General features: G+C 41.9%; 1 protein-coding gene across 1 annotated transcript in view; it reads right to left on the bottom strand.

The window, feature by feature from the left end:
- LTN1 (listerin E3 ubiquitin protein ligase 1) overlaps window positions 1-25,334 on the bottom strand; it is a 174,210-nt gene that overhangs the window by 70,440 nt on the left and 78,436 nt on the right. The window contains exons 17-22 of the mRNA XM_077480028.1: window positions 21,007-21,169; window positions 18,214-18,318; window positions 15,105-15,247; window positions 9,242-9,377; window positions 5,658-5,811; window positions 947-1,226 (exon numbers count right to left, since the gene is read on the bottom strand). Coding sequence (XP_077336154.1) covers window positions 947-1,226; window positions 5,658-5,811; window positions 9,242-9,377; window positions 15,105-15,247; window positions 18,214-18,318; window positions 21,007-21,169 — 981 coding nt within the window. The remainder of the gene's footprint in view (window positions 1-946; window positions 1,227-5,657; window positions 5,812-9,241; window positions 9,378-15,104; window positions 15,248-18,213; window positions 18,319-21,006; window positions 21,170-25,334) is intronic.

Genomic DNA, 25,334 nt, shown 5'->3' with positions numbered 1-25,334 from the left:
GAAATCAATGGGGCAGCGCTGTAATACCGCCGGCAAAACGCCACTATTGCGGTTTTAACCCTTTTGCGCCGCTAGCGGGGGTTAAAAGAGCCCAGCTAGTGGCCGAAATGCGCCGCAAATCCACCGGTAAAACACCGCTAAAAATAGCGGCATTTTACCGCCGACGCAATGGGCGGTGTGGTGTGAAAGGGGTCTAAGGATTGGCCATGAAACTCTCCTAATGCTGAAAGCGACACATTTGTTGTACTTTAGAAGCTTCACTCAGGAAAACGTACCTGCATGATAATGTGCAATGGTCACCAACCAGTGGATACATTTTGGTGGTCCCCAGGGGTTCTGCCGCAAATTAACATTGTGGTGGATGTATACCGCCCAGTGTTGTTCTCAATGCACTCCGACAGGCAATACGGTCAACATTGAACAATACCCGATGCCTCCTCTGCAGTTTCAGCTCTTGTGAACTCAGAAGGAGGCGCCAGGAGTAGTGCAGAAAGCGGGAGATGAAGGAGGAGAGGACTTCCAATGGCAGAGCTGATCACAGACTGTGGGAGGGAGCAAGGAACTCGAACACATGGCTGGATAAGGAAGAGAGATCCAATAAGGAGTCTATGTAAAGCAGCAGTGGGATCCAGGGGGAGGGGGGCAGTGCACTGGAACATTGTGTGTAAAAGGGAGGCAGTGTGATCTAGGGTGAGGGGGGCAGCGTACCGGAACATTGCGTGTATAAAAAGGTAAGTAAAATTCAGGTTAGTGGTCCACGGGATTAAAAATTGCTTTGAATCCCATGGACCGTGGGGTCTGAAAGGTTGGCAACTACCGGACTGGAGCATTTGTTAATGAATGTGAACTTGTCCTTTAAGTTGTAATGGGCTAATTGCAGATGCGTTTTTCAATGTGACTATGAGTAAAGGAAATCCAATTTAACCATGGTAGTGGTGGAACCTACCTGCTAATTTAACCAGCATCGGTAACAATAAACTGTGGATGCCTTCGGAGAAGAACTCGTTCCAGTCGGAGATCAGATTGGCGGGAAGCTTTTCAGGATTGCTCGCAGTGACAGCTTGAAACTCATTGCTCTCAGAGATAAGATTGGCGGGAAGCTTTTCCGTATCGCCTGCAGAGACAGCTTGAAAATAGCCAGACAAATCCGATGCCAAGCTGCAACTTACGCAAGCGAATAGTCGAACAAGTGGAAGACGGTAGAGAGCAGAGCTGTCACACGCAGTCTGAGAATGTGGAAAGAGAAGAATATTTGATTAGACCAGAAAAAGAGATGGAGAAGCTTTATTACAGCAGAATACTTCCAGCTTATCTGTAATTGAAGTAACCTGCAACACATTACACTTTAATAAGTAAATCAAAATAATCCCTATAATGACTACCAGAGGAATACAGAACATAGGATCCTGATTTATCCGTCACTGATCAGCCCTGATCTCTGGGCATTTCCATGCACGCAGAGACTTTTATGGACAAAAAATTCAAAACCTTTGTAACAAAATGAGGCAAAGTAAAGTGCAGATGAGATATCTATGGGACAACACTGCCCTCTAGAGGAAATCAATATCAACAGCAAATGATCAGGCTATAGAGTTCAAGATGCATTTCCAAGAACATCAGAAATCATGTGCAACTTTTAGTCATAACATAACATAAATCCCAACCAATATGACGATCGAGGAATATTTGTGTGTGATGCAATCAAATTTTTTAAACTGCTATTAAGGAGTCTCAGAACGAGGCCCGAGACATAAGCATTAAACAGATGCTCGATTCAGACACCCTATCGATCTAAAACAAATTCTGCCAATTCTAAATACCTGGCATAAAGTTTTCATTAAGCTATAAAATGCATGATATGCATGAACGTGCTTATATGCTGGGAAAGGTTGTACAGGGCAACATCAGCAAACACACAAACTATATTTCAAGCTATATGTAAAGTACAAAACTTATTAAAGTGGATTTATAGGTGCAATTTATTTTAGTTTTAGTAGCCTCTGCATGGGTCCCGTTTTCAGGCTTTATATTATTTTGCACAGGTGATTTGATCAGTTTCACTGCCTTACTAATTACCACAGCTGTTTCATCTGAGGGAAATCCTGAAAACATGACCTGTTGGGCTCCTTGAGGACTGGAGTTGAGAAACACTGCTCTATAGTCCCCAAGACAGAAAAAATGGGACATTCAAAATGGAACATGTGACACCTGTCAAATAGGAGAATCATGCTTACTTCTTCTGATTCTCTGGAACATAAAGTTAAAGAGGAACTCCAGGCAAGCAGCTAAATATTAAAAGATTAAATACATAAATGAGAGTTGTTTTGCTCACCAAAGGATTTGTATTTCTGTCTATCCAGGTCTGAGATTTACGCAGCTTGGTCACGCAGTACAGTTTGGGTGGGAGGGCAGGAAACCTTATTTTTCTCTACAGCAGTTGAAGTGGTTGTAAACTCAAAGAAAGATTACTGCCAGCCCCTCTGTTCTATTAAGCCATACTACACTGTGTAAATGTTAATATAAAATTATGCCTCTAAATACCTTAATTCAGTTTGTTTCTGGTCACTCACGTGACCTCCGCCGCTCTCCTTCCCTGATCTAAGGACTATAGCGGGTGGGGCCAAGATTCCCCTCTGATGTCAGCTGGGGTGGTCACGTGACCGCTGTGCTGTCTGCTCAGCCCCTCCCGCTGTAGCCCTTTGATGAGGAGGAGATCGGGAGAGGTGGCCGGTCATGTGAGCGCTGATCGGCGCTAGAAAATAGGCATTTTTTGAATAAAGCATATATAGAGTGGACACATTGCCTGATGGGAGACGGGACTGCCTGACAATTAAAAAGTGGGTTTACAACCACTTTAAGTAACACTTAGGCCCCTTGCACACGGGGTGTCTAGCTGCTCTTCATGCAATCCCACCATTTAAATGTACCTGGGAAGCACAAGTACAGTGCCAAGACCTGCTGCCTGTCTATGGCAGGCTGATTGCTGTACCACGCCATGTGGTACTCACATTTTGGGCCATAGGCACTCAAGGACAAGTGCTAGGAATGCAGAATACCCATGTTCTGGGCATTTGTCCCTGAACCCATAGGGTCCCAAACAGGTATACTACTTGCGAGTCTTGCCCCTGTGATTGGACAGAGAAAGGAAAAAGGAGCAGACGGAGGAGCTCATCTCTCTTAGGATATGTGGGATAAAAAGAAAAACCTACAGGGAAAAAAAAAAAAAAAAAAAAAAAAAAAATCGCAGGAGAAATGCAAGCTGCCCTGGAAAAAGATAGTGTGGTTGTACTTGAACAAAAATTAGCTACATGGTCAAGTTGTGAAAAAGAAGCCTTTACTGCACCAATGCCCCTAAAAAAGCTGGTTACAATATGCCCAACATCTACCAAAACCCCAAGCAAAAAGGCCAAGCTGACCCACCATTGGTTACAGCAGAAAAAGGTGAAGGTTCTGGAGAGGGCATCACAGTCTCCTGGCCTTAATATCAAGCCACTCTGGGGAGATCTCAAACATGCAGTTCATGCAGGAAGACCAAAAGACTTTGCATGACCTGAAGGCATTCTGCCAAGATGAAAGGGCAGCAACACCACCTGCAAGAATTTGGGGCCTCATAGACTACTATTACATAAGACAGCATGCGGTCATTGATGCTAAAGAGGTAAGAGGCAATACACAGTATTACGACATATTTAGCAGTAGCAAGAATCAGTCCTGCTGGTAGTGGACTTTTTTTGGCACCCACATGAGACATATTTATATAAAAAAGTATCAGATTTTATTAGTAAATCAGAACCAAATTATGCTGTAGCGTCAGTACACAGTTTAAAATAAAAAAGATGTGATATAGATGTCCTCCTAGGGACCAATATACAGAAACCTCTTTACATAGACGTATTGCAAACTACCTACTACTATTTCATATATTCATTGGCAGTAATTGCACGCTCCACATTTCCAGGTAATGCAAATATCACATCCGGGTCCTGGATGTGTACACCCCTCACATTTTTGTAAACATTTTATTCTATCTTTTCATGTGACAACACAGAAGAAATGACAGTTTGCTGCAATGTAAAGTATTGAGTGTACATTTTCTGTCCCCTCAAAACAACAACACACAGCCATTAATGTCTAAACCGCTGGCAACAAAAGTGAGTACATCCCTAAGTGAAAATGTTCAAATTGGGCTCAATTAGCCATTTTTCCTCCCCGATATCATGTGACTTGTTAGTATTACAAAGTCTCAGGTGTGAATGGGGAGCAGGTGTGTTAAATTTAATGTCATCGCTCTCACTCTCTCATACTGGTCACTGGGAGTTCAACATGGCACCTCATGGCAAAGAACTCTGAGGATCTGAAAAAAAGAATTGTTGTTCTACATAAAGATGGCCTAGGCTATAAGAAGATTGCCAAGACCCTGAAACTGATGCAGCACGGTGGCCGAGACCATACAGCGGTTTCACAGGACAGGTTCCACTCAGAACATGCCTCCCTATGGTGGACCAAAGCTGCTGAGTGCACGTGCTCAGCGTCATATCCAGAGGTTGTCTTTGGGAAATAGATGTATGAGTGCTGCCAGCATTGCTGCAGAGATTGTACGGGTGGGGGGGTCAGCCTGTCAGTGCTCAGACCATACGCCGCACACTGCATCAAATTGGTCTGCATGCCTGTTGCTCCAGGAAAGAGCCTCTTCTAAAGATGACGCAAAAGAAAGCCCGCAAACAGTTTGCTGAAGACAAGCAGACTAAGGACATGGATTACTGGAACCATGTCCTGTGGTCTGAAGAGACCAAGATACATTTATTTGGTTCAGATGGTGTCAAGCGTGTGTGGCGGCAACCAGGTGAGGAGTACAAAGACAAGTGTCTTGCCTACAGTCAAGCATTGTGGTGGGAGTGTCATGGTCTGGGGCTGTATGAGTAATGCTGGCACTGGGGAGCTACAGTTCACTGAGGGAACCATGAATGCCAACATGTAATGTGACATACTGAAGCAGAGCATGATCCCCTCCCCTCGGAGAATGGGCCGCAGGGCAGTATTCCAACATGATAAAGACCCCAAACACACCTCCAAGATGATCACTACCTTCCTAAAGATGCTGAAGGTAAACGTGATGGACTGGCCAAGCATGTCTCCAGACCTAAACCCTATTGAGCATCTGTGGGCCATTTTCAAAAGAAAGGTGGAGGAGCGCAAGGTCTCTAACATCCACCAGCTCTGTAATGTCATCATGAGGAGTGGAAGAGGAGTCCAGTGGCAACCTGTGACGCTCTGATGTACTTCATGTCCGAGAGGCTCTCCTCATGTAATGTATCTATATAGTCAAAAAAAAATTGATAATCTTTGGATAGAGAATGGAATAGTTAGAAATCCTGTTTCTTATGTCAGTGTCACATTGAAGGAGGATTTCTCTTTACTTTGTCGCAGTGAAACAGGAAGATAAAGGTAATCTTTCAGGTGTGGGCTTGTTTTAACCACTTCAATCTAGGATGTTTTGATACATTCAGTAGACATCAAGTAGTTAAGGAGAAACCCAAGCACTCACTGTAAGGCTGCTTGGCTTCTTCCCTTGCCAAATGATGTTTCAGCAGTAGGGAGTGACAACACTGAGCATATCACTCAACAGTAGGGCAAGGAATGCCAACTTGTTAACTTACCTCTAACCATGCCAGCATGGCACACATGATAAAGTCCCATTCAGCATCCCCCAGACAGGGTACGGAAGTGGAGGAGGATTTTAGCAAGGCAGAAAAAAATCTCATTATCTCAACATTTAACCCGATCAGCTCTGGATTACCATTCTGCAAATTGCTGGAAAATAATGATAGTTTGGTAAATTAAACCTCAAAATAATAGAGTGATAATGTCAATACAACTATTTTTTTTATAACACACACACACACACACACACACACACACACATATATATACATATATTTATATTATTATATATAATCCCCAAGCTGGCCTGTGATGGCTGTAGAATAGATCACTCTGTCTCTAGATGCTTCTGCCATTCGGTCTGCTGAAAGCTATTGAGCTACTGGCAGGAAGGCATCTGAATGGCATCTTAGTGCTCGAGGCTAAGGATGTATGGGAACCACTGATCTTTAAGAGGCTAGGGAGTGAAATACTCATCAATGTACTGTATGCTGTTTGAATCTGAATCTACCAGCTGTATGAATCTGGTAGAATTTGGGATTCCGTTTCCTTCATTCGAGTTTGTCCTTCATGGTGAGGGTCAATTTTCCAGTTAACAGTGCACTTTTGGGGTATCCGGTGGAAGATTCATGTCACCCATTCTACCGATTGTGCTTTTTTACCAAGAGCACTGTTTATGTTAGGGACTTTGAGCACAGGCTATTGGTGCAGTTTCTTGTTGTTTATGGTGTATTTGATTATCTGTTGCGTTATTTTTACAATATCTACAGCTGTTAAAATATAGTTTTTCACAATTGGTTGAATCATTTTCACAAATGCAGCACTCATTCACAATACGTATTTGCTTTACTGTATATGTGCTAGCAGCTAAATACAGTAAATATAGGTATTTTTTCACTGTAGCGCAATTCTCCATCACTATAATTTGTGTGAACTTTACAAAATTTCCATGATACAGATGCTCTAAAATCACATCAGGAACCAGCTTAGTCTGGTCATTCCTAAAGACCTTAGGGATGCATTCAATTTTTTTTTTTTTTTTTTAAAACAAACACAGACATGGGGATGGTTATGGTACTTATTCTAGCCAAAAGTGAATGGATCATCTTATCTCCAGGGCAGCCATACACATCATATGGCCAAAAGTTTGTAGACACCTGGCTATCACAACTGCACGATATGCTCCAAAGTATGTGGACACCTCTACAAATAACTGAGTTCAGGTATTTCCAGTGAAGGGAACTGTTAAAAGTGACATTAATGTTTTTTGCGTTTTGTTTTTTTTTCAAATAAACATTTTATACTGACCTGCTCTGTGCAATGGTTTTGCACAGAGCACCCCTAATCCTCTTCTTCTCGGGTCACCTAACGGTGATCCTGGCTCCCACCCCCCCCCTGACCAGTGCCCCCAATAGCAAGCCGCTTCTCCCAATCTGGATTAATTTGGTTGGATCAGAAAACTGTCACACTATTGATAGGTACCTCCATATGTGAGCAGATGCTGCTAAAGGACCAGTCTTGTAGGAAACAAAAAGAGACATTGTGTTTTTCTGACTGCTCACTATTGTCCCCCTTGAATTAAAACTGATGTCAAAGGAAGTATTTGTGAAAAGTAGTTCTAAGGCCCCTTTCACACTGCTGCGACTTAAGTAGCGCGATTTTAGGGAATACCTGTGTAAACTGAGGTCTATGGACCTCAACTCGCATGAAAGTCAGACCACAGTAGTACAGGTACTACGTTGAAGGCCGGCATGACTTGAAGTCGCACATATATGAATGGTTATCATTGGAAATCATGGGGAACGACTTGTCATGCAACTTTGCAGTCCCAAGTCGAAGGACAAGTCGCACAAGTGTGAAGGGGGCCTTAAGGGTAAACTTTTTTTTATAAAACCTCAACACATTCAGAGCATCGGGGTAGAAGTCGCAGCGATTTTATTACCCCACCTGTCCCCAAACTTAGCCACTGTTCTTGCCGCGGCTGGGTCCAGTATCCGTCAATGCCACCCCCGGAAACATCCTGAATCCTCAAGACACAGAGGGCAGCGAGCAATAAGTGCCTGATGCCATCAAAGTCTAAGAGGATGATGCAGGGGCATTACTTGCGAATGCATTGTGTGTCTAAGAACGCACACAACTTGATCCAGGGAGGAAGCATGCACAAGTGTTTCCCTAGCACAACACTATCAGGGAAGCTGGAACCAGTGGCTTCTGTGCCCCAAGCTACTGGAGGAAAGAAGTGGAATAAATAAAATGTATTATATATATATACACACACACATACACACACACATATACACATATACATATACACACACATACACGATTTACTAAAACTGGAGAGTGCAAATCTGGTGCAACTGTATATTGTTGCCAAACAGCTTCTAACTTCAGCTTGTTCTATTAAGCTTTCAAAAAAAAAAAAAAAAAAAAAAAAAAAAAAAAAAAAAAACGGAAGTTCCCATGCACAGCTCCACTAGATTTGCACTCTCTAGTTTTAGTAAAGCAGCCTCACAGAGTTGAAAATCACTTTAAGCCCCCATTCATATCGGCACGATTTGATATGCGATTTGTCAGGTCAAGTCGGAGCCTATTGCTGGCAATAGGAGTGTCCCCAAGCGATTTCCAAAAGTAGTCCCTGCACTACTTTTGGTAACTACGGGGGCAATTTCAATAGACATCTGTGCATGAACCCGCACAGACGTCTTTCAAGTCACCCCCGAAGTCAGACAGAAATGCAGCTTTGAAGTCGTGCGAGCTCAGATAAACAAGCACAATTTCAAAGACTTTCAGTGTGAACGAGCGCTAAAGGCTCAGTTCACCTTTTAAAAAATAATAAATGCAAGTATCTTGCAGGTAAAAAAATTGTATTCATAATTCATTTTTTTCTCAGGCGCCTATAAAGCATTGCACCTCCAATCAACAGATCATGGGTGCAACGTCAGGCTCGTACAGACTCAGTATAGCTATCTGCCCGTACCTCTAAGTCCAGGAAGATCAATGGACTAAGAGCGCTCACCATTCATTAAGAACTGCAAGCCGTCAGCCACAATGGCTGATGGTAGTTTTAGTTAATTCATTCCTAGAACTTTGTTTATAAATGAGAGAGCCATGTGGGTGGAGCGCAGCTTGGCAGCACTCTTTTCAAATTGTGACAGCGGGTGAGGGGAGAAGGTCCTCAGTCCACTGTCACAGGGAGATAGGGGATCAAGGGGTGAGGTAGTGGATGCTCAAACATGTTACCTTAAATAAGGTGAACTTAACCTTTACATTATTCAACCTATTAAAATAACAAATAGTTGCCTGGTTCAACTGTAACTATAATAGTAGTAATTATAAGTAATTGTGAGTTTGTATACTTCATCCACACGGTCTCCCATGGGATGCAGTTCTGGTTACCCTATAGGCATACAACATAAAATAGGAGAATAAAGTTCTCTTAAGAGGGCTTTATTCTCTTATTTTTTTTTTTTTTATTCAATGTATTAAGCATGACAACCTACAGATTTTTCTGGGAAAGGTTTATCTGTCTTTATTTTTGTGCCCACTATATAATTAATGCCAATTTATGATCACTTACTTGCTGAACAGAAACAGCTCTTCGTGCTCATTCTTCCAAGAGAAAATTATTTTTAATGTTCCAGGAAGAAAATCAGGAGAAGGAGGAGACGCAGAATCCAGGCAAGAATTAATAATGGCGAGATAACCAAATCCTCCTGGGAATGGAAATAAATAAATTTGCAAAATTCAGACTATAAAAGCATTATCTTACAAAACGGCACCATATATGGAATACAACAATCATAGCTAACAAGTAGAGATTTGGTTCCATGTAAATAGCAAATGGCCAAGAACATAGACATAGATCAAACAACTGAACAAGAAGAAAACAGAAGCAGAGCAGAAACTATTGCTTAAACCAGCAACTTTATTTTTTTAGTTAAAGCAGTATTAAACCCAAAAAATGCAAAAAATTGTAATATTGCAGCTTACCAATTCTTAGATGTTATGGCTGCATTTGTTTTCGCTCTCTTTTTTTAATTTTTTTTATACAGTACACCTGGTGAACTTGCCAGTAAGTCTGTTGCTTTGCAACAAACCAAAAATCTCTCCTGCATATGTAGCATTTACAGAGATGAGACAAACCATTCAACTCTGACAGGTATGCTTACAATGAATGATCAGCTTTTATTTATGTAAAACTTTTATACAAAATCTGAAAAAAAAAAAGAAAAAAAAAAAAAGAAGAAGGTTTGCTGTAACGACTTATAATGTATTAAATGGAATTATGGAATTTGGCTTCTATTTGTTTGTGTATTTAAATTTGCTAGTACAACTCGTGCTCCTTCATTCAGAGTGAGGTATTTTACAGAAGGTGCGTTACTGGCCACATCACCAGGTGAAAACCGGTGTGTACCAGATGTGAAAGGGATCACGGTGACTTAATACACATGCTGTGGCGATGCCCCAAACTTCATGTCTATTGGAGGGGGGTGACGGGCACCCTGAGCACGGTGTTTCGGGTGTCAGTCCCCTGGGATCCTCGGTGTTGCATTCTGAACTTGCTGGATGAGTTGGAATGGGAATCGCACACTAGAGAGGCCCTGACCAGGGCGCTCTTTATTGCCCGCAAGTTGATAATGCTCCACTGGAAAATCGGACTCACCTCCATCAGTCCGAGAGTGGACCGCCAATGTTGGCAATATGCTGAGAATGGAAAAAAATTGTCTATCAGCATAGAGGTTGCCCTGATAAATTTGAAAAACTATGGGGGCCGTGGCTGGATACTCCGGGTCTTGCCCCAGATGATTTAATTATGGACCGGCTGCTTGGACCAGGGGTACATTTATTTCTATCTGCATGGCTGCGGTCTGATGTTTTGATGTATGTACCGATTATTAACCTCACTGCGTTATCGATTGGACGGGGGAGGGGACTCGACATTTCTCCTGTACTGTATGTTCTCGGGCAAATTGTGTACTGTACTGCATTGTTTTGCACTGACTATTTATTTGGACTGTATGTGCATACTATTGAATAAAGTTTTTTTTCTGGATAAAAAAAAAAAAAAAAAAAAAAAAAGAAAAGAAAACCAATGCAGCAACCACATCTAATGACGGGTAAGCTGTAATACAAAATATTTGTTCAATAGCACTTAAGTTTTATTTACACAAAAATGTATAAGTGGAGTATTATCTGCCATTTTAGCTTTCTGTTGACATAAAAATACAATTGCATTTCAAAGTGTCTTCTTCTGTAGAAAATTAATACAATTTCTAAACTCTCTGAATCATTCTACAGGCAACAGGGTTAGCATTTTAAAGAGAAAATACATATGGCAAAGGGTTAAAAAAAATGTTTTTTCTTTTAACAGATATGTCAAGTACAGAGACAATAGTGTGATGGGAGAGCCATCACATTGATCTAACAATTTTTTTTTTTTGGCCAAGTGATAATGTTCATAACAGAGAGGTTACATCAACATGGTAACAAAAGAATACATAAGAACTATAAAATGAATGAGTGAAATTTAGAAAGAAATAATAATACCTCGTGTTCAAATGGGAGAGAAAAAAAGAAATTGACGAAGAAAAACAATGAGGGAACTGGATGGATCATGGCTGGACATTGGCAGGGAAGGAAGATGGGGGTGGAAAGAGGAGAAGAAGGAAAAAAAAAAAAAAGATAGGAGATGAGGGGGAGCAACACTGCTCAATAAAGAACTAAAATGAGAAACATGAACCCAAAGAATGTGGTCGTAATCAATGGGATATAGCGATAATACTTGAGTAAATTATCAGATAACCTTAGGTGAGGCTTTGCCCCAAAGGTCCAGGAAGAAGGACTGACTAAAAAGGTATCTATCGTGTCATAGTTGATGTAATCCTTGGAAGTAGGTAAAAGTATCATGAATAGACTTGTATTCCTCCGGAGACAAAGTCATAAACATGAAAGCTCCCCGTCTCATGTGGAAGCGTTTAACAGAAGTAGCAAGGGGTAAAGTCAGTGTTGGTTTTCTCCCTGTATAACTATAGTGTTAGCTCGCGTTTAACCAGAGAAATTATTGGGCAAGAAGAGGTAGTCCAATCTTTTAGGATGGTTCTCCGGGCCACTAGAAGACATATTAGAATCCATGGAGTATGCTGGTAAATATCTTTTGTCGATGCTTGTGGACAAAAGGTGGTTATTCCAGTATCCGAAGAACAGGAGAAAGGGGTCCTTTGGGATCCTGAGGAGAGTAATTCCATATATAAATGGGAGAACTTGATCCCTAAAAATGGAGATATGCGGACAGGACCAAAAGCGGTGTGAGAGAGAAGGCCTCTGCTGTAGACAAAGCAGGCATATAGCAGACTGAGCATTGGATTTTTCAATTAAGAAGGGTATGTAAGCAAGATGTAGAAGTTTTAGTTGAGTCTCTCGCCAAGTTTCATTTGGTATGCATTTGTACCCCAGGAGCATCTTGACAGTGATTTTTTCATAGGGGAAGTCTTTGCCCCAGTTAGCTGCTGATAAAGAGTTGAAGGACGGGGTCAGGTTGCCTATTAGAGGTTTGTAAATGTCGGATATTGAATTTGAGCGGTAAACGGTCTATTATAGTATATATAGTCTATATAATTATAGATAATTGGAATCTTTTACCTCTGATCCTGCATTGGGTGCTAATGAAACTGATGCATTGCCAATAGTAGAAAATGTGGGATGCAGGTAGAGACATTTTTTCAGCAATAACCTTGAATGTAAGGGGGGACCCTGAGTCTAGGTCAGGAGGGATGAAAAGAAAGTTAAGCCTTGTCTGCGTCAAAAAGAGAAAGCTTTGTGGTCTAGTCCCGATGAGAAGATTGGGTTGCCTTGGATGGGCAGATGCCTGGAGATGAAGAAGGGTATATTCATCTTTTTCTGAATTTCCCTCCAAGCGAAGAAAGAAAGAAAAGAAAGAAAAGAAAGAAAAGAAAGAAAAGAAAGAAAAGAAAGAAAAGAAAGAAAAGAAAGAAAAGAAAGAAAAGAAAGAAAAGAAAGAAAAGAAAGAAAAGAAAGCTGTTCCTGATCGCAAGCAACAGCCGATTTCTCTCTCTCATCCCCTGTTAAAAACGGGGATCCGCCTTGTTTACATAGGCAGAACCTCTCTTAACTGTGATCTTGGGTGGCCAGTGGACAGAGTCCTCCAGACCCATGGGACGAGCGCATGCTGTATCTAATGCACTAGCTGATGTACAGGTACGTTGGTTCGGGCACCCGGGCCGCCCTGCCGCAGTATGTGTGCGGTGGGAGGTCCGGAAGTGGTTAAAAAAAAAATAATTACTTTAACAATCACTTTAAGTTATGCATGAGGATGGCCATTGCATCACAATTTTCTTTATACTTTATTTTCCTAGGTGTTCCCCTATTTTTCTAATTTGCTTTTCAAAGGTTATTATCTTATTTATTAGAACAGGTAATAGAACCAAGGCATAGAGGAGATTCAGAAAAACAAAGACTGCTTTGGTAATGCTAGCGACAGCCTGCATCAGATAAAGTATGTCATTTTTATTTTGCCTTTAGTAACGCTTTAAATACTAAAATTCAAATTTTGTGACCACAATACGGTGAAACTCAGGAATATAGAAGTGATAGAATAAGTGGTCCTTGGGTTTGCCTCTTTTTTTTACTTTTTGTAGTATAGATCTACAGTGAGGGAAAAAAGCATTTGATCCCCTGCTGATTTTGTACATTTGCCCACTGACAAAGCAAAGCTCAGTCTATAATTTTAATGGTCTGTTTATTTTAACAGCGAGAGACAGAACAACAACAAAAATATCCAGGAAAACACATTTCAAAAAAGCTATAAATTGATTTGCATTTTAATGAGTGAAAAAAGTATTTGAACCCTTCGCAAAACATGACTTGGTGGCAAAACCCTTGTTGGCAATCACAGAGGTCAGACGTTTTTTGTAGTTGGCCACCAGATTTGCACATGTCTCAGGAGGTATTTTGTCCCACTCCTCTTTGCACATCCTCTCCAAGTCATTTTTGAGGCTGACGTTTGGTAACTCAAACCTTCAAGCTCCCTTCACATATTTTCTATTGGATTAAGATCTGGAGACTGGCTAGGCCACTTCAGGACCTTAATGTGCTTCTTCATGAGCCACTCCTTTATTGCCTTGGCTGTGTGTTTTGGGTCATTGTCATGCTAAAATATCCATCCACGACCCATTTTCAATGCCCTGGCTGAGGGAAGGAGGTTTTCACCCAAGATTTGATGGTATATGGCCGCATCCATCATCCCTTTGATGCGGTGAAGTTGTCCTGTTCCCTTAGCAGAAAAACACTTTTAAAGCATAATGTTTCCACCTCCATGTTTGATGGAGGGGATAGTGTTCTTGGGGTCATAGGCAACATGACACGGCAGGCTTCATTGATGCCAAAGAGCTCAATTTTCATCTCATCTGATCACAAAACTTTCCCCCAATTCTCCTGTGAATCATTCAGATGTTCATTAGCAAACTACAGACAGGTCTGTACATGTGCTTTCTTGAGCAGGGGGACCTTGCGGGCGCTGCAGGATTTCAGTCTTTCACAGTGTAGTGTGTTACCAATTGTTTTCTTGGTGACTATGGTCCCAGCTGCCTTGAGATCATTGACAAGATTCTCCTGTGTAGTTCTGGGCTGATTTCTCATCGTTCTCATGATCATTGAAACTCCACAAGGTGAGATCCTGCATGGAGCCCCAGACTGAGGCAGACTGACAGTCATTTGTTTCTTCCAACTGTTGTCACCCTCTCACCAAGCTGCTTGGCGATTATTTTGTAGCCCATTCCAGCCTTGTGTAGGTCTACAATCTTGTCCCAGACATCCTTGGACAACTCTTTCGTCTTGGCCATGGTGAAGAGATTGGAATTTGATTGATTGTGTCTGTGGACAGGTGTCTTTAATACAGGTAACAAGCTCAGATTAGGAGCACTCCCTTTAAGAGAGGGAAAATGCTGTTCAAATCACACATGCAAGGCATCACCAGGTGCATTGGAGCGAGAGCAATTCTAGCACTAGACCTCCTCTAACTCTAAACATGTAACCTGTAAAAAAAAAAAAAAAAAAAAAGAAAATGTAACGCTACCTATGAAGAGTTTTAATTACCAAAGTTTCGCGCCATTCCATGAGTGTGCACAATTTTAAAGCGTGACATGTTGGGTATCTATTTACTCGGCATAACATCTTTCACAATTGAAAAAAATAAAAATTAGGCTAACTTTAACAAAAAAATTATGATTTTTAGGAGGAGTGCCAGAATAGGCCCGGTATGGAAGTGGTTAAGAGGGTAAGGAAAAATGTGCACAGTCTCCTCTTTAATCTCCATTGTTTGCAGGTTTCTTGGTTGGGTGGGGCAAATACTTTATTAAAAAGGTCTTGTACAACCTCATAAATCCGTAACATTGAGAGCACTATATGTTGTGTGTTCTACTCACCATCAATGCAGGTCACAGCATTTGGCATGCAAGACATAAGGTGTGAAATACACTGGATTAAAAGGAACTCTTTTTCCTCTATACTTAAGAATGGAGAAAGACACTGGATGGTGTGCAGGGAGCCTTGTGTCACAGGAAAGTAACTGATAGGAGACAAAATAAATATATGCTGCATTATACAATTTTAAGTAAATGTAAACACTCTTCTTTAAAACAACCCATTCAGTTTAAACAAAAAAAAGAAAAAATGCAAAACAATTGGGTATACATTTAAAAAAATTCTAATTACCTTTTTCCCACCCTTTTTAATAAGTGATCACATACCCTCTGTCCTCAGCTGCATAAGAAGCTCAGAGAGCTGGAGAAAGAAAAACAGCAGCACACTGACCCCAACAGTGAATGGCTGCGGAAAGGGGGAGGGGGGTTGCATGTCAGGGCAAGTCTGATCATTGGAGGAGAGGAGACCGAGTTCTCAGTATAGATAGAGAACTGGCCAGCTGTGTTCTCCTGCTTAGTGTGGTCAGTTTTTGATAGGAAAGCAGAGGGATTTGCAGGATACCAGAGATTTCAAAAACAAAGAAAACAAAGAAAGCAATACAAAGAGAACAAGATACTTCTTTATACAAGTATTTGTTATAGTGGTCACATATCAGGGATGTAAAATGTTGGGTTTACATATTCTTTAAGGGCTCGTTCACACCAGGTGCACTGAAGGAACGCGTGCAAAATTGCGCATTTTCCTGCACCAAATAAAAAAACATGGTTGTCATTAGTTCCTAATGACACTCCCACTTATTCAGTAAATACGTTAGTTTGTGTTTGCCGAAATGCATGGTACTGCAGTACCCTGTGTTTTGGTGGGGCACGATTTTAAAAATTGCACTGGTACTTTTCTTTCCACATTTCTCACACATGGGTCATAGGGCCCAATATAATCCATAGGAACATGCAAAAAAAAAAAAAAAAGCATGCGTGCACGCACAAACCTCTTGGTGTAAATGAGGCCAAAGTCCTCTGGCAATGCAAACATATGCTGTGCTGACACACTGAAAGAGTATATACGGCCCTTTAGTGTGTCTCTCTGTATAGACACACATTCAAATCAATAAGAAGAGTACAAGAGCAGATAACCAACATTTGCCAAAATTACTAACATAATATACCAGTTTTTGGTGTCCCCATAGAAAGACAAACAACAAAAACGTATCTAATGATAAACAAATTGATAAAAAGTGCTGAAACTTATGTCCGCGTTTGTTGTTTTCCATTTTTGCTGTCAGTGTCCAGTTGGGGAGATTTTCGTTTACTAAAGACAGATCAGGAAATTAGAGGAAACCTTTCTAAAGTAAGGGAATTCCACCTTAGCTAGATGTCACCAAGTGTCCCCATTGGAAGAGGTTTCTTCTACTCCAGAAAATTTAGGATTTCCCCTCAATGTCTGTCCCTGAAGCTCACTAGGAAGGATAGAGGGGGTTAATGTCCACAGTGTAGACACAGACCACAAATAAAACCTGGCAGAGGGTATAACACTTCTGCCAACTACCCAAAACAGCTTAGTATTAACATTAAAGCCTGTGCAGTGAAACCCTCCCCACAAAAATCAGCGCAAGGGACAGAACTTAAAGTCACTATGATGTGTCCTGTGTGCTGACTCCAATTCTATTAGTTGAAATCTTGTTTTGTGTATGCCCCCCATTACCACCCACCGTAATCTTCCAATGCAGTATGGATTGATTAAACAGTGGCAGCTGTCACAAGTTCTCATCAAGAGCATCCAACTATGGCCACCCTTTCTGCCCATCTGCTCCAGTCACAAAGCCCTACTACGGTTTTATGAATAAAACAGGTTATATAAAATCTATCTGTCTATCCTCCATTCATAGATTGCATTTCATTCATGAATGAAAACAGCTGGGCAGAAATAGAGGGCACAGTCGGGAACACTTGATGAGGCCTGTGACAGCCCCCACAGTTCTATTAACCCCTTCTGCACCAGAAGTTTATGCTGGTCTGGGGGGTGGGCATTGGTGGAGGTTAATTTCACTTAACAGAATGGGCATGAGCACAAGGGTCACCTCCTACTGACTAAGTTATGATTTTTGTGTTTATTTTGGCTGTATTTAGGTTTAAGGCTACTTTCACAGTGGGGTAGGTGTCGGCGGTAAAGCGGCGCTATTTTTAGTGTCACTTTACCGTTGTTTTATCAGCTCTATATGGCCGCTAGCGGGCGGTTTTAACCCTCGCTAGTGGCCACAAAAGGGTTAAAACTGCCCGCAAAGCACTGCTGCAGCAGCAGTTTGCCGGCACTGCCCCATTGTTTTCAATGGGCAGAGGCTCTTTAGGAGCAGTGGCAAAGAAAAGAACTGCATTGGCAATGTAGTAAATTAAATAGCTGCAACACAAGGTGAGATGCACACAAAATACAATAAAGCTTTAGGAGCAGTGTATACACCGCTCCTACCGCGATGCAAAGATACGGCTTGCAGGACTTGTTTTTACCATCCTGCAAGCGCACTGCTCCAGTGTGAAAGCACTCGGGCTCTCACACTGGACAGACAGGAGAGGCTCCATTTTTAGCGATGTAGCGCCTGTAAAGCACCTCAGTGTGACAGTAGCTTTAAAGAGAGAAGTAAACTTCCATTTTTAAGTTTTACCTATAGGTAAGCCTATAATAAGGCTTACCTATAGGTAGTGTAAATATCTCCTAAACATGTGCCATTTAGGAGATCTTTATTGTACATTCAGCTAGTGACAACACTGGCACATGTGCTTTGAAGGAGCGGCCGCCTGTGCCGTGACGGGCGGCTTCCGCACGCATGCGCTAGAGTGAAGTCATCACTGCTCCGGCCAGTCACAGAGCCGGAAACCCACGAGCCTGGAAGGAAGACCGGGTGAAGATAAACGCTGTGTCCAGCAATGACACTGCATAGCTGGAAGGCTTTGTTTTGAGGTAAGTTTCATATAATTTGCTAGTATGAGATACATACTTGCACATTATGCCTTTGCCTTGCAGGTAACTAAAAAAAGAAAAAAAAAAAAAAAAAAAAGTGCAGCGGTTTTCAACTGCTTAAAGTCTTAAAAGCACCCAGAGAACTAGTTCACAACTGACCTGTCTGTGCTTGTAGCCAGCACTTTCAGTGCATCTTGTCCAGGATTGCTCAATTGAATATGTTTATGAAGGGTCAGAGACCACAGTGTACCACTTTCTAATGACCTGTTAACCAGAAGAAAAAATGTTATGAAGAAAATATTAAATAACAAATGAATCATATACTCAGTGTATCAGAACTGCCTGTTTCATACAGTAAAACCATTAAACATCATGTTTGTGAAGGTTTTCATTTATCCAGGTCACCGTATAGCTAGTAGTTCATAACATTCAACATTCACATAACCTCTGAAAGTTTTACCCCCCCCCCACACTTCATAAGAAAGTCATTTTTGTGATACTGCACAGCGTTACTTTAACTGACAATTGATTGGTCATACAGCGCTGTACCCAAATAAAATGTGTCTTTTTTTCCCACAAATAGAGCTTTCTTTAACCACTTGCCAACCAGCGCACGCCGATGTACGTCGGCAGAATGGCACGGGCAGGCAAATGGGCGTACCTGTACTTCCCTTTACATTTTCCGCCCTGCCATTGGGAGCGTGCCGCCGGCAGCGCACTCCCGCGCTGGTCGGGACCCCCGTGAGTCCGGTCGCGGGCATACCCGCGATCGTCTCACGGAGCGGCCGAATGAAGAAATGCCGCTTTAAACAGCATTTCTCCATTCTGCCTAGCAACTAGTGACACTGATCTCTGCTCCATGTAATTGGAGCAGAGATCAGTGTTCACAAAAACTAAAGCCCAACCCCCCCACAGTTAGTAACACACCCCTAGGAACACTTAACCCCTACACTGCCACCCACTGGTTAATCCCTTCACTGCCAGTGTGATTTACACAGGAATCTCTGCATTTATATAGCCGTGATTACTGTATAAATGACAAAAAAAATAAAAAATAAAAATCGCTGATCGCCGCCATTACTAGTAAAAAAAAAAAAATTATAAAAAATTATTAATAAAAATGCCATAAAACTATCCCCTATTTTGTAAACGCTATAACTTTTGCGCAAAGCAATCAATCGCTTATTGCGATTTTTTTTACCAAAAATATGTAGAAGAAGACGTATCGGCCTAAACTGAGGGAAAAAAATGTTTTATATATTTTTGGGGGATATTTATTATAACAAAAAGTTAAAAATAATGCGTTTTTTTTTCAAAATTGTCGCTCTATTTTTGTTTATAGTGCAAAAAATAAAAACCGCAGAGGTGATCAAATACTACCAAAAGAAAGCTCTATTTGTGGGGAAAAAAATTTTGTTTGGGAGCCACGTCGCACGACCGCGCAATTGTCAGTTAAAGCGACGCAGTGCCGAATCGCATTCGAATCAAATTTTTTTTATACTAGTAATGGTGGCAATCAGCGACTTCTAGCGGGGCTGGGATATTGCGGTGGACAATCGAACACTGACATTTTTTTTACACTTTGTGGGAACCAGTGACATGAATACAGGGATCAGTGCTAAAAAATAAGCACGGTCACTGTACTAATGACACTGGCTGGGAAGGGGCATCTAGAGCAATCAAACGGTTAACTGTGTGCCTAGCCAGTGTTGTGTACTGTGTTAGGTGCTTTTACTAAGTGAAGTGTTCCCTGCTTTATATACTTTGTTAGAATGGAACTGCCTTGTTTACATAGGCAGAGCTCCATTCTGTGTCTCTGCCCAACAAATGGCAGGTACCAGCGGACATCCAGCGCCCCGCACCCACAGATCGCCTTCTGCGATCCACAGCAGAAGCAGCGCCTGCCCCTAGGTTGAAGTGAAAAAAAAAATTATATATATATATATAAATCTGCGCAGCAGGGCCGCCATGTAGCAGTATACTGGTATATGGCCGCCCTTAAGTGGTTAAAGACATATAGCTTCTCCAAGGCACTTCTCCAGTTTTAATGAGTGTGAAGACGACTCCCCAGAATATTATATATCCACAAAGGTAGCACCGACATCTTAATAGAGGATGGGAAGTGTGGAACCTCCCTATTCTAAATACATAACCCCATGCTTTGTGTTAGGAAGTCTGTGTAAGTGTTAATTTCTCATACTACATGGCTAAAGGTGCAAATAGTCAAATCACCAGGACATATATGTCACAAAAGCATTCTATGTGAAAAACAGTTGGTGTTGAAGGCCCTCGTGCCTGTTCAGGGATGGTTGTTCCAGTTTGACATAGATGGCCCCTTTACATATCTTGTTGTCTTGGTCCAAAATCAGTGAAGAAACATCAGGTTTACACAAGAAAAAAGGTAAAGAATAACAAAATTACTCTTTTTGGACTGTGTTACATGTCAAGAACAGAGTGACTTGAACATTGAGGTCTAAAGGAAAACTACCAACACAAACCAAATGAATGGTCACACAAAGGAGGGCACACCCTACAGGTCATGACTCAGCAGTCTTCCTAAACCTTAAAGGGCCCTTTCACACATGCTGTCCGATCAGGTCCGCCTGAAAAACGGTCAGGCGGACCTGATCTGATGCTCCATGCACCAAAATAGCTTTGGCCCTACTTCTCTTTTAAGAAAAATTTACTTTTTTTTTTTTTTTTTTTTTTGAGTACAGTGAAGTAAACACATGATGAACAGAGAGGCCAACTAGTACGCAAGATGCGTGAAAAAAAAAAACCCATCTATGTCAAACCAGAACTCCATCCCTTAACAAAGGTAGGGGCCTTCATCACCATCTGCCTTTCACATAAAATTAAACTTTGAAATATCTTCATAATTACAGAACCAAAAGTCCATTTGAAAGTGACTAACTTCTACCAACTATAAACCATCATGTATAAGAGGATTACCTGGTATACAAGAGTTCTAGGAGGCCAGGGAGATGGTCACCAAGTTCTACGACTCTGTCATGGGTTATGTCCATAGCGCGGAGCATGTTGCAGCACTCTGTAAGGCTGGCTGGAGGTCCATCAAGCTCATCACACCATTGTAAGCTATACAGCATTTCAGCAACTGGTGAACACCACAGATAATAAGGGGTTAAATTAAATGTGTGCACGCGTAACTGATCAAATAATTAACACTTTCAAAGAAGAAGAAAAAAGAAAAAAAAAAGAAAAAAAAAAAAAAAAAAAAAAAAAACTCTTCTACGCTTTAAGGCCCCATTCACACCTCAGCGTTTTGTAGCTTGAAGCCTGAAGCTACAAAACGCTGAAGGGGAAAAAATCTATTAGACCCCATTCACACCAGGGCGTTTTGCAGGCGCTATAGCATTAGAAATAGCGCCTGCAATCCGCCCTAAAAAAGCTGCACCATTGTCTGTAGTGTGAAAGCCCGAGGGCTTTCACACTACAGCAGTGCGCTGGCAGGACATCAGGGAAAAGCAGCTTCTTTGGAGCGGTGAGTTTACCACTCCTCCACCGCTGTTCCCTATTGAAATCATTGGGGCAGCGCTGTAATACCGCCAGCAAAAACGCAGCTATTGCGGCGTATTGCTGGCGGTTTTAACCCTTTCTCGGCCGCTAGTGGGGGGTAAAAGCGCCCAAAAGTGCAGCAAATCCGGCTGTAAAGCCCTGCTAAAAATAGCGGCGTTTTACCGCCGACGCTATGGGCGGTGTGGTGTGAAAGGGGTCTTATTCTCAATGGAGATGGTTTACATCTGAAGTCACCTGAAGCCGAATGCCTGAACCTCAAACAAGTTCTGGACCCTTTTTTGTCTTCTTTTTACATTGGTAACCTTTTGCCCTGCACAAAAACGCGGCAAAAAAAAACCGCAGCAAAAAAAAAACCGCAGCAAAAAAAAAACCGCAGCAAAAAAAAAACCGCAGCAAAAAAAAAAAAACGCAGCAAAATCGTGGTAAAAATCACGCAATTTTGCTGCCTGAAAACGCTATGCTCAGGTGTGAATGGGGCCTACATATGGCTGTAGTTAGGCTTCAAAGAAGCATATGGTACCCAAACTGCATTTCATCATCCTTTACCCATTACAACTGTCATAGGAACATATAAAGAACTCACCAGAAATTTAGATACTATAGTTCAGCTTTCACTTTAGCTATTTAAAGCAGAGTTCGAGTCTGACAAAAAATAAATAAAATAATTAAAAGTCAGCAGCTACAAATACTGTAGCTACTAACTTTTAATATAAGGACACTTACCTGTCCAGGATCCCACGATGTCGGCACCCCAAGCCAATTCATCTATTGGCTTCAGGTGCAGGCACTGGCATTGCAAGTAAGGGAAACCGGGAGTAAAGCCTGCAGTTTCCTACTGCGCATGCGCGAGTCGCACTGTGCTTTTGGAATGTTCCCGTCGTCTTCTGGGACACACAAAGGTCCCAGAAGCCAGCAAGGGGGAGGAGGGGGGCCAATTCAAAACACGGAAGTGGTGTATCTTGCTGCGGCAAGGTATAAAAGAAGTCAAGCTGCAAAAGAAAATAAGGAAGGTACAAAACAAATAAATTTTTTTTTTTAAAAACACAACAACAATATCCAAAAAGATAGGGGAAAGAGGGTGGTTCAATTTCAGCCTGGAACTCCACTTTAAAGCATAACTTTGCCCATGACAACTTAATAAAAAATAATGTTCTTTAGCAAGAAGAATACCTTCTACATTACGACCACAAAACAGAGGGCGCATCAACCTAGTACATTATCCTAAGAACATAGCTTATTACAGTAAAAGGTGGCAAGTATTATATACTGACAAAGTAAAAATCGTATCAAAGCTTACCACAAAGAACTGCTCCATCCAGTCCACAGTATATCATAGCCTGCGATAGGACAAAAGGTAGATCCAATAGGCTAACTTATTTCAAGGACCAGCCTCTTCCTCAGAGCTAGCTCACAAGCTATGATGTACTGGGGACTGGACTGAGCAGTTCCTTGTGATAAGCTCCGCAATCGCACGGCGTCTGTGCGATCTGCTGCGTGTCAATGTTCTATTACCATCATCCAAAACAGCTTGCAAAATGCAGTAAGATTGCCGCATGGGTGTAAAAACCCATGCAATGCGATTTAAGTGCAGGAAAAAGGGGGGGGGGGGTTCTGCATCATACAAAATTCATATTGCACAGACATCACATGTGATGTGCACAGGTAATCTGTGTGCGAATCACATGCGGTGTCTGCAATGCACAAGTGTAAACCCAGGCTAAAGTTCCACTTTAATTGCAGTAAGGCTGAGGGTTGGGGGATAGGTCTCTGCTTTGAATCTGGACAGCAGTTAAGTCAGACAGAGATAAAACATTGCATCACTCCACCCTAAAGTGATAAATAGGTTACTCATCAAGATACAGATACAAAAGAAGTGTTAATGCTATGACTTAGACAAGCAAGATAAATCCTGATGAAACGGACAACTGAGGGATTGGGTGTGGACAGCAACATGAAGAATGAAAAATATATTTCCTTTCTGGTCTAGTCTTAACCTGTTGACACAAACAGAGCGACGTGGGCCAGAAGCGTTCAGATCTATTAGACAAACTGATGGAAGGAGTGAGGGCCGACTGGAAAAGCTGTCTAGCTGCTGCGTGGGTGGAACAATCCACAATGTTCCCAGGATGTTCCAGCTGGCCAATTAATAGACACTAATTGGCTTTATTCTAAACAGCCATTCCGTCTTAAAATCGAGAGAAGGTTTTGGCAGCCGCGGCTTAAAGAAAAAAATAAAAATAAAATAAAAAAAAAAGGACTTCAAGACTGAAATGAAAGCATGAAAAAACGACCCTCCATTCACCCCTAAGGACTGGATGGTATAAATGGACTTGTGTCTGTTTACGTCAACCTCCAATCCGATCCAGTCCAGTAAAAAAAAAAAAAAAAAAAAAATAAAAAAAAAATGGAATGGGATCCATCCCCATCTATCTATTCTAGGCAGATCAGAGGGTAGTCGTGTGTAAATAGTTTGGCGGCATCCATTTACACTCGTGCCACCCATAGAGCAGAGTGGGTGTTGTCTGTATCCACTCTGATTAAACTGCTGATCTAATCAAAGGGGCCTAATTTAGGCTGGGTTCACACCATTGTAAATTGGGTGTGGGTTCCTTGCATCCAATTCACAACAGCTCCCTATGGAGCCAGTTCACAGATCTCCACAGCGGGTGCATCTTTTGGTCAGTTTCAGATCCGAATTGAGCCCAAAATTCGGGCTGAAATCGGACCTGAAACAGTGAACCAGGACGCACTGGACTCCTGCATGCGGCTCATATGGGAACCCAGCCTCAAACTTCAGATGGAGCCATCTATTTAAATTCATTCAACATGTCAAAAGTAATGAGAGGTTAGCTTGCTGGCTATATACAAGAATACAAAATATTCATATACAATATTTTTTAAATGTTAAAGTGAGAGAGTTAGGCCCGTGGCAATCTGGTCACTGAGCGGGAGGTTGCCCAAGCTCTCAAATCTCTTGGGCCGTCCAAAGCCCCGAGCCCGGATGGCTTCACCGGTCTGTACTACAAAACATTTGCACCCTTGCTAACGCCCTACCTGACTTCTTATTTCAACTCATGGCGTGATGGCATACGGCCCTCGCCAGACTCACTTAAGACTCACGTTTCCATGATCTCCAAGTCAGCTGAGGAGGCCACTGATCCGCAATCTTTTTGTCCTATTTCTCTGTTGAATGTTGACCTGAAGGTTTTGGGGAAAATTATAAGCACACGGGTCAACAAATACCTTCAGGTCCTCATTCACAGGGATCAGGTGGGTTTTGTGCTAGTTGTCAGTCAGAGGATAAAGTCCTCAAAGTAATCCACCTTCTCCATATCCTCCGCCAGCGTAAAATCCCAGGCTTTTTGCTCTCTCTGGATATTTACAAAGAGTTCGATTCGCTTTCTTGGGACTACCTCCAATATGTACTGACCCGGTGGGGACTTGGGGCACATTTTTTATCGTGGATCCAAGCCCTCTATTCCTCACTGTCAGCATCCGTAAAATTTGCAGGCTTCTTATCTGACTCATTTGCTATATTTCGGGGTACTAGGCAGGGCTGTCCCCAGCTCTTTTTATCTTGGCGGCGGTGATCAGGGCCAACATTGACATTTCGGGAGTCCCTTATGCTGGAACCCAGTAAAAGGCCAATTGTTTTGCAGACAATGCGCTTCTGATTCTGTCAAACCCACACATCTCCCTTCCCAACCTGCAACTTGTGTTAGACTGATTTTCAGCCATCTCCG

The sequence above is a fragment of the Lithobates pipiens genome, unplaced genomic scaffold, assembly GCF_037356315.1.
Source record: "Lithobates pipiens isolate NorthernLeopardFrog02 unplaced genomic scaffold, aLitPip1_a1.2 Scaffold_16, whole genome shotgun sequence".
Lineage (NCBI taxonomy): Eukaryota > Metazoa > Chordata > Amphibia > Anura > Ranidae > Lithobates > Lithobates pipiens.
Note: the sequence above shows the minus strand (reverse complement) of the source record. Positions and strands in the feature narration are given on the sequence as shown.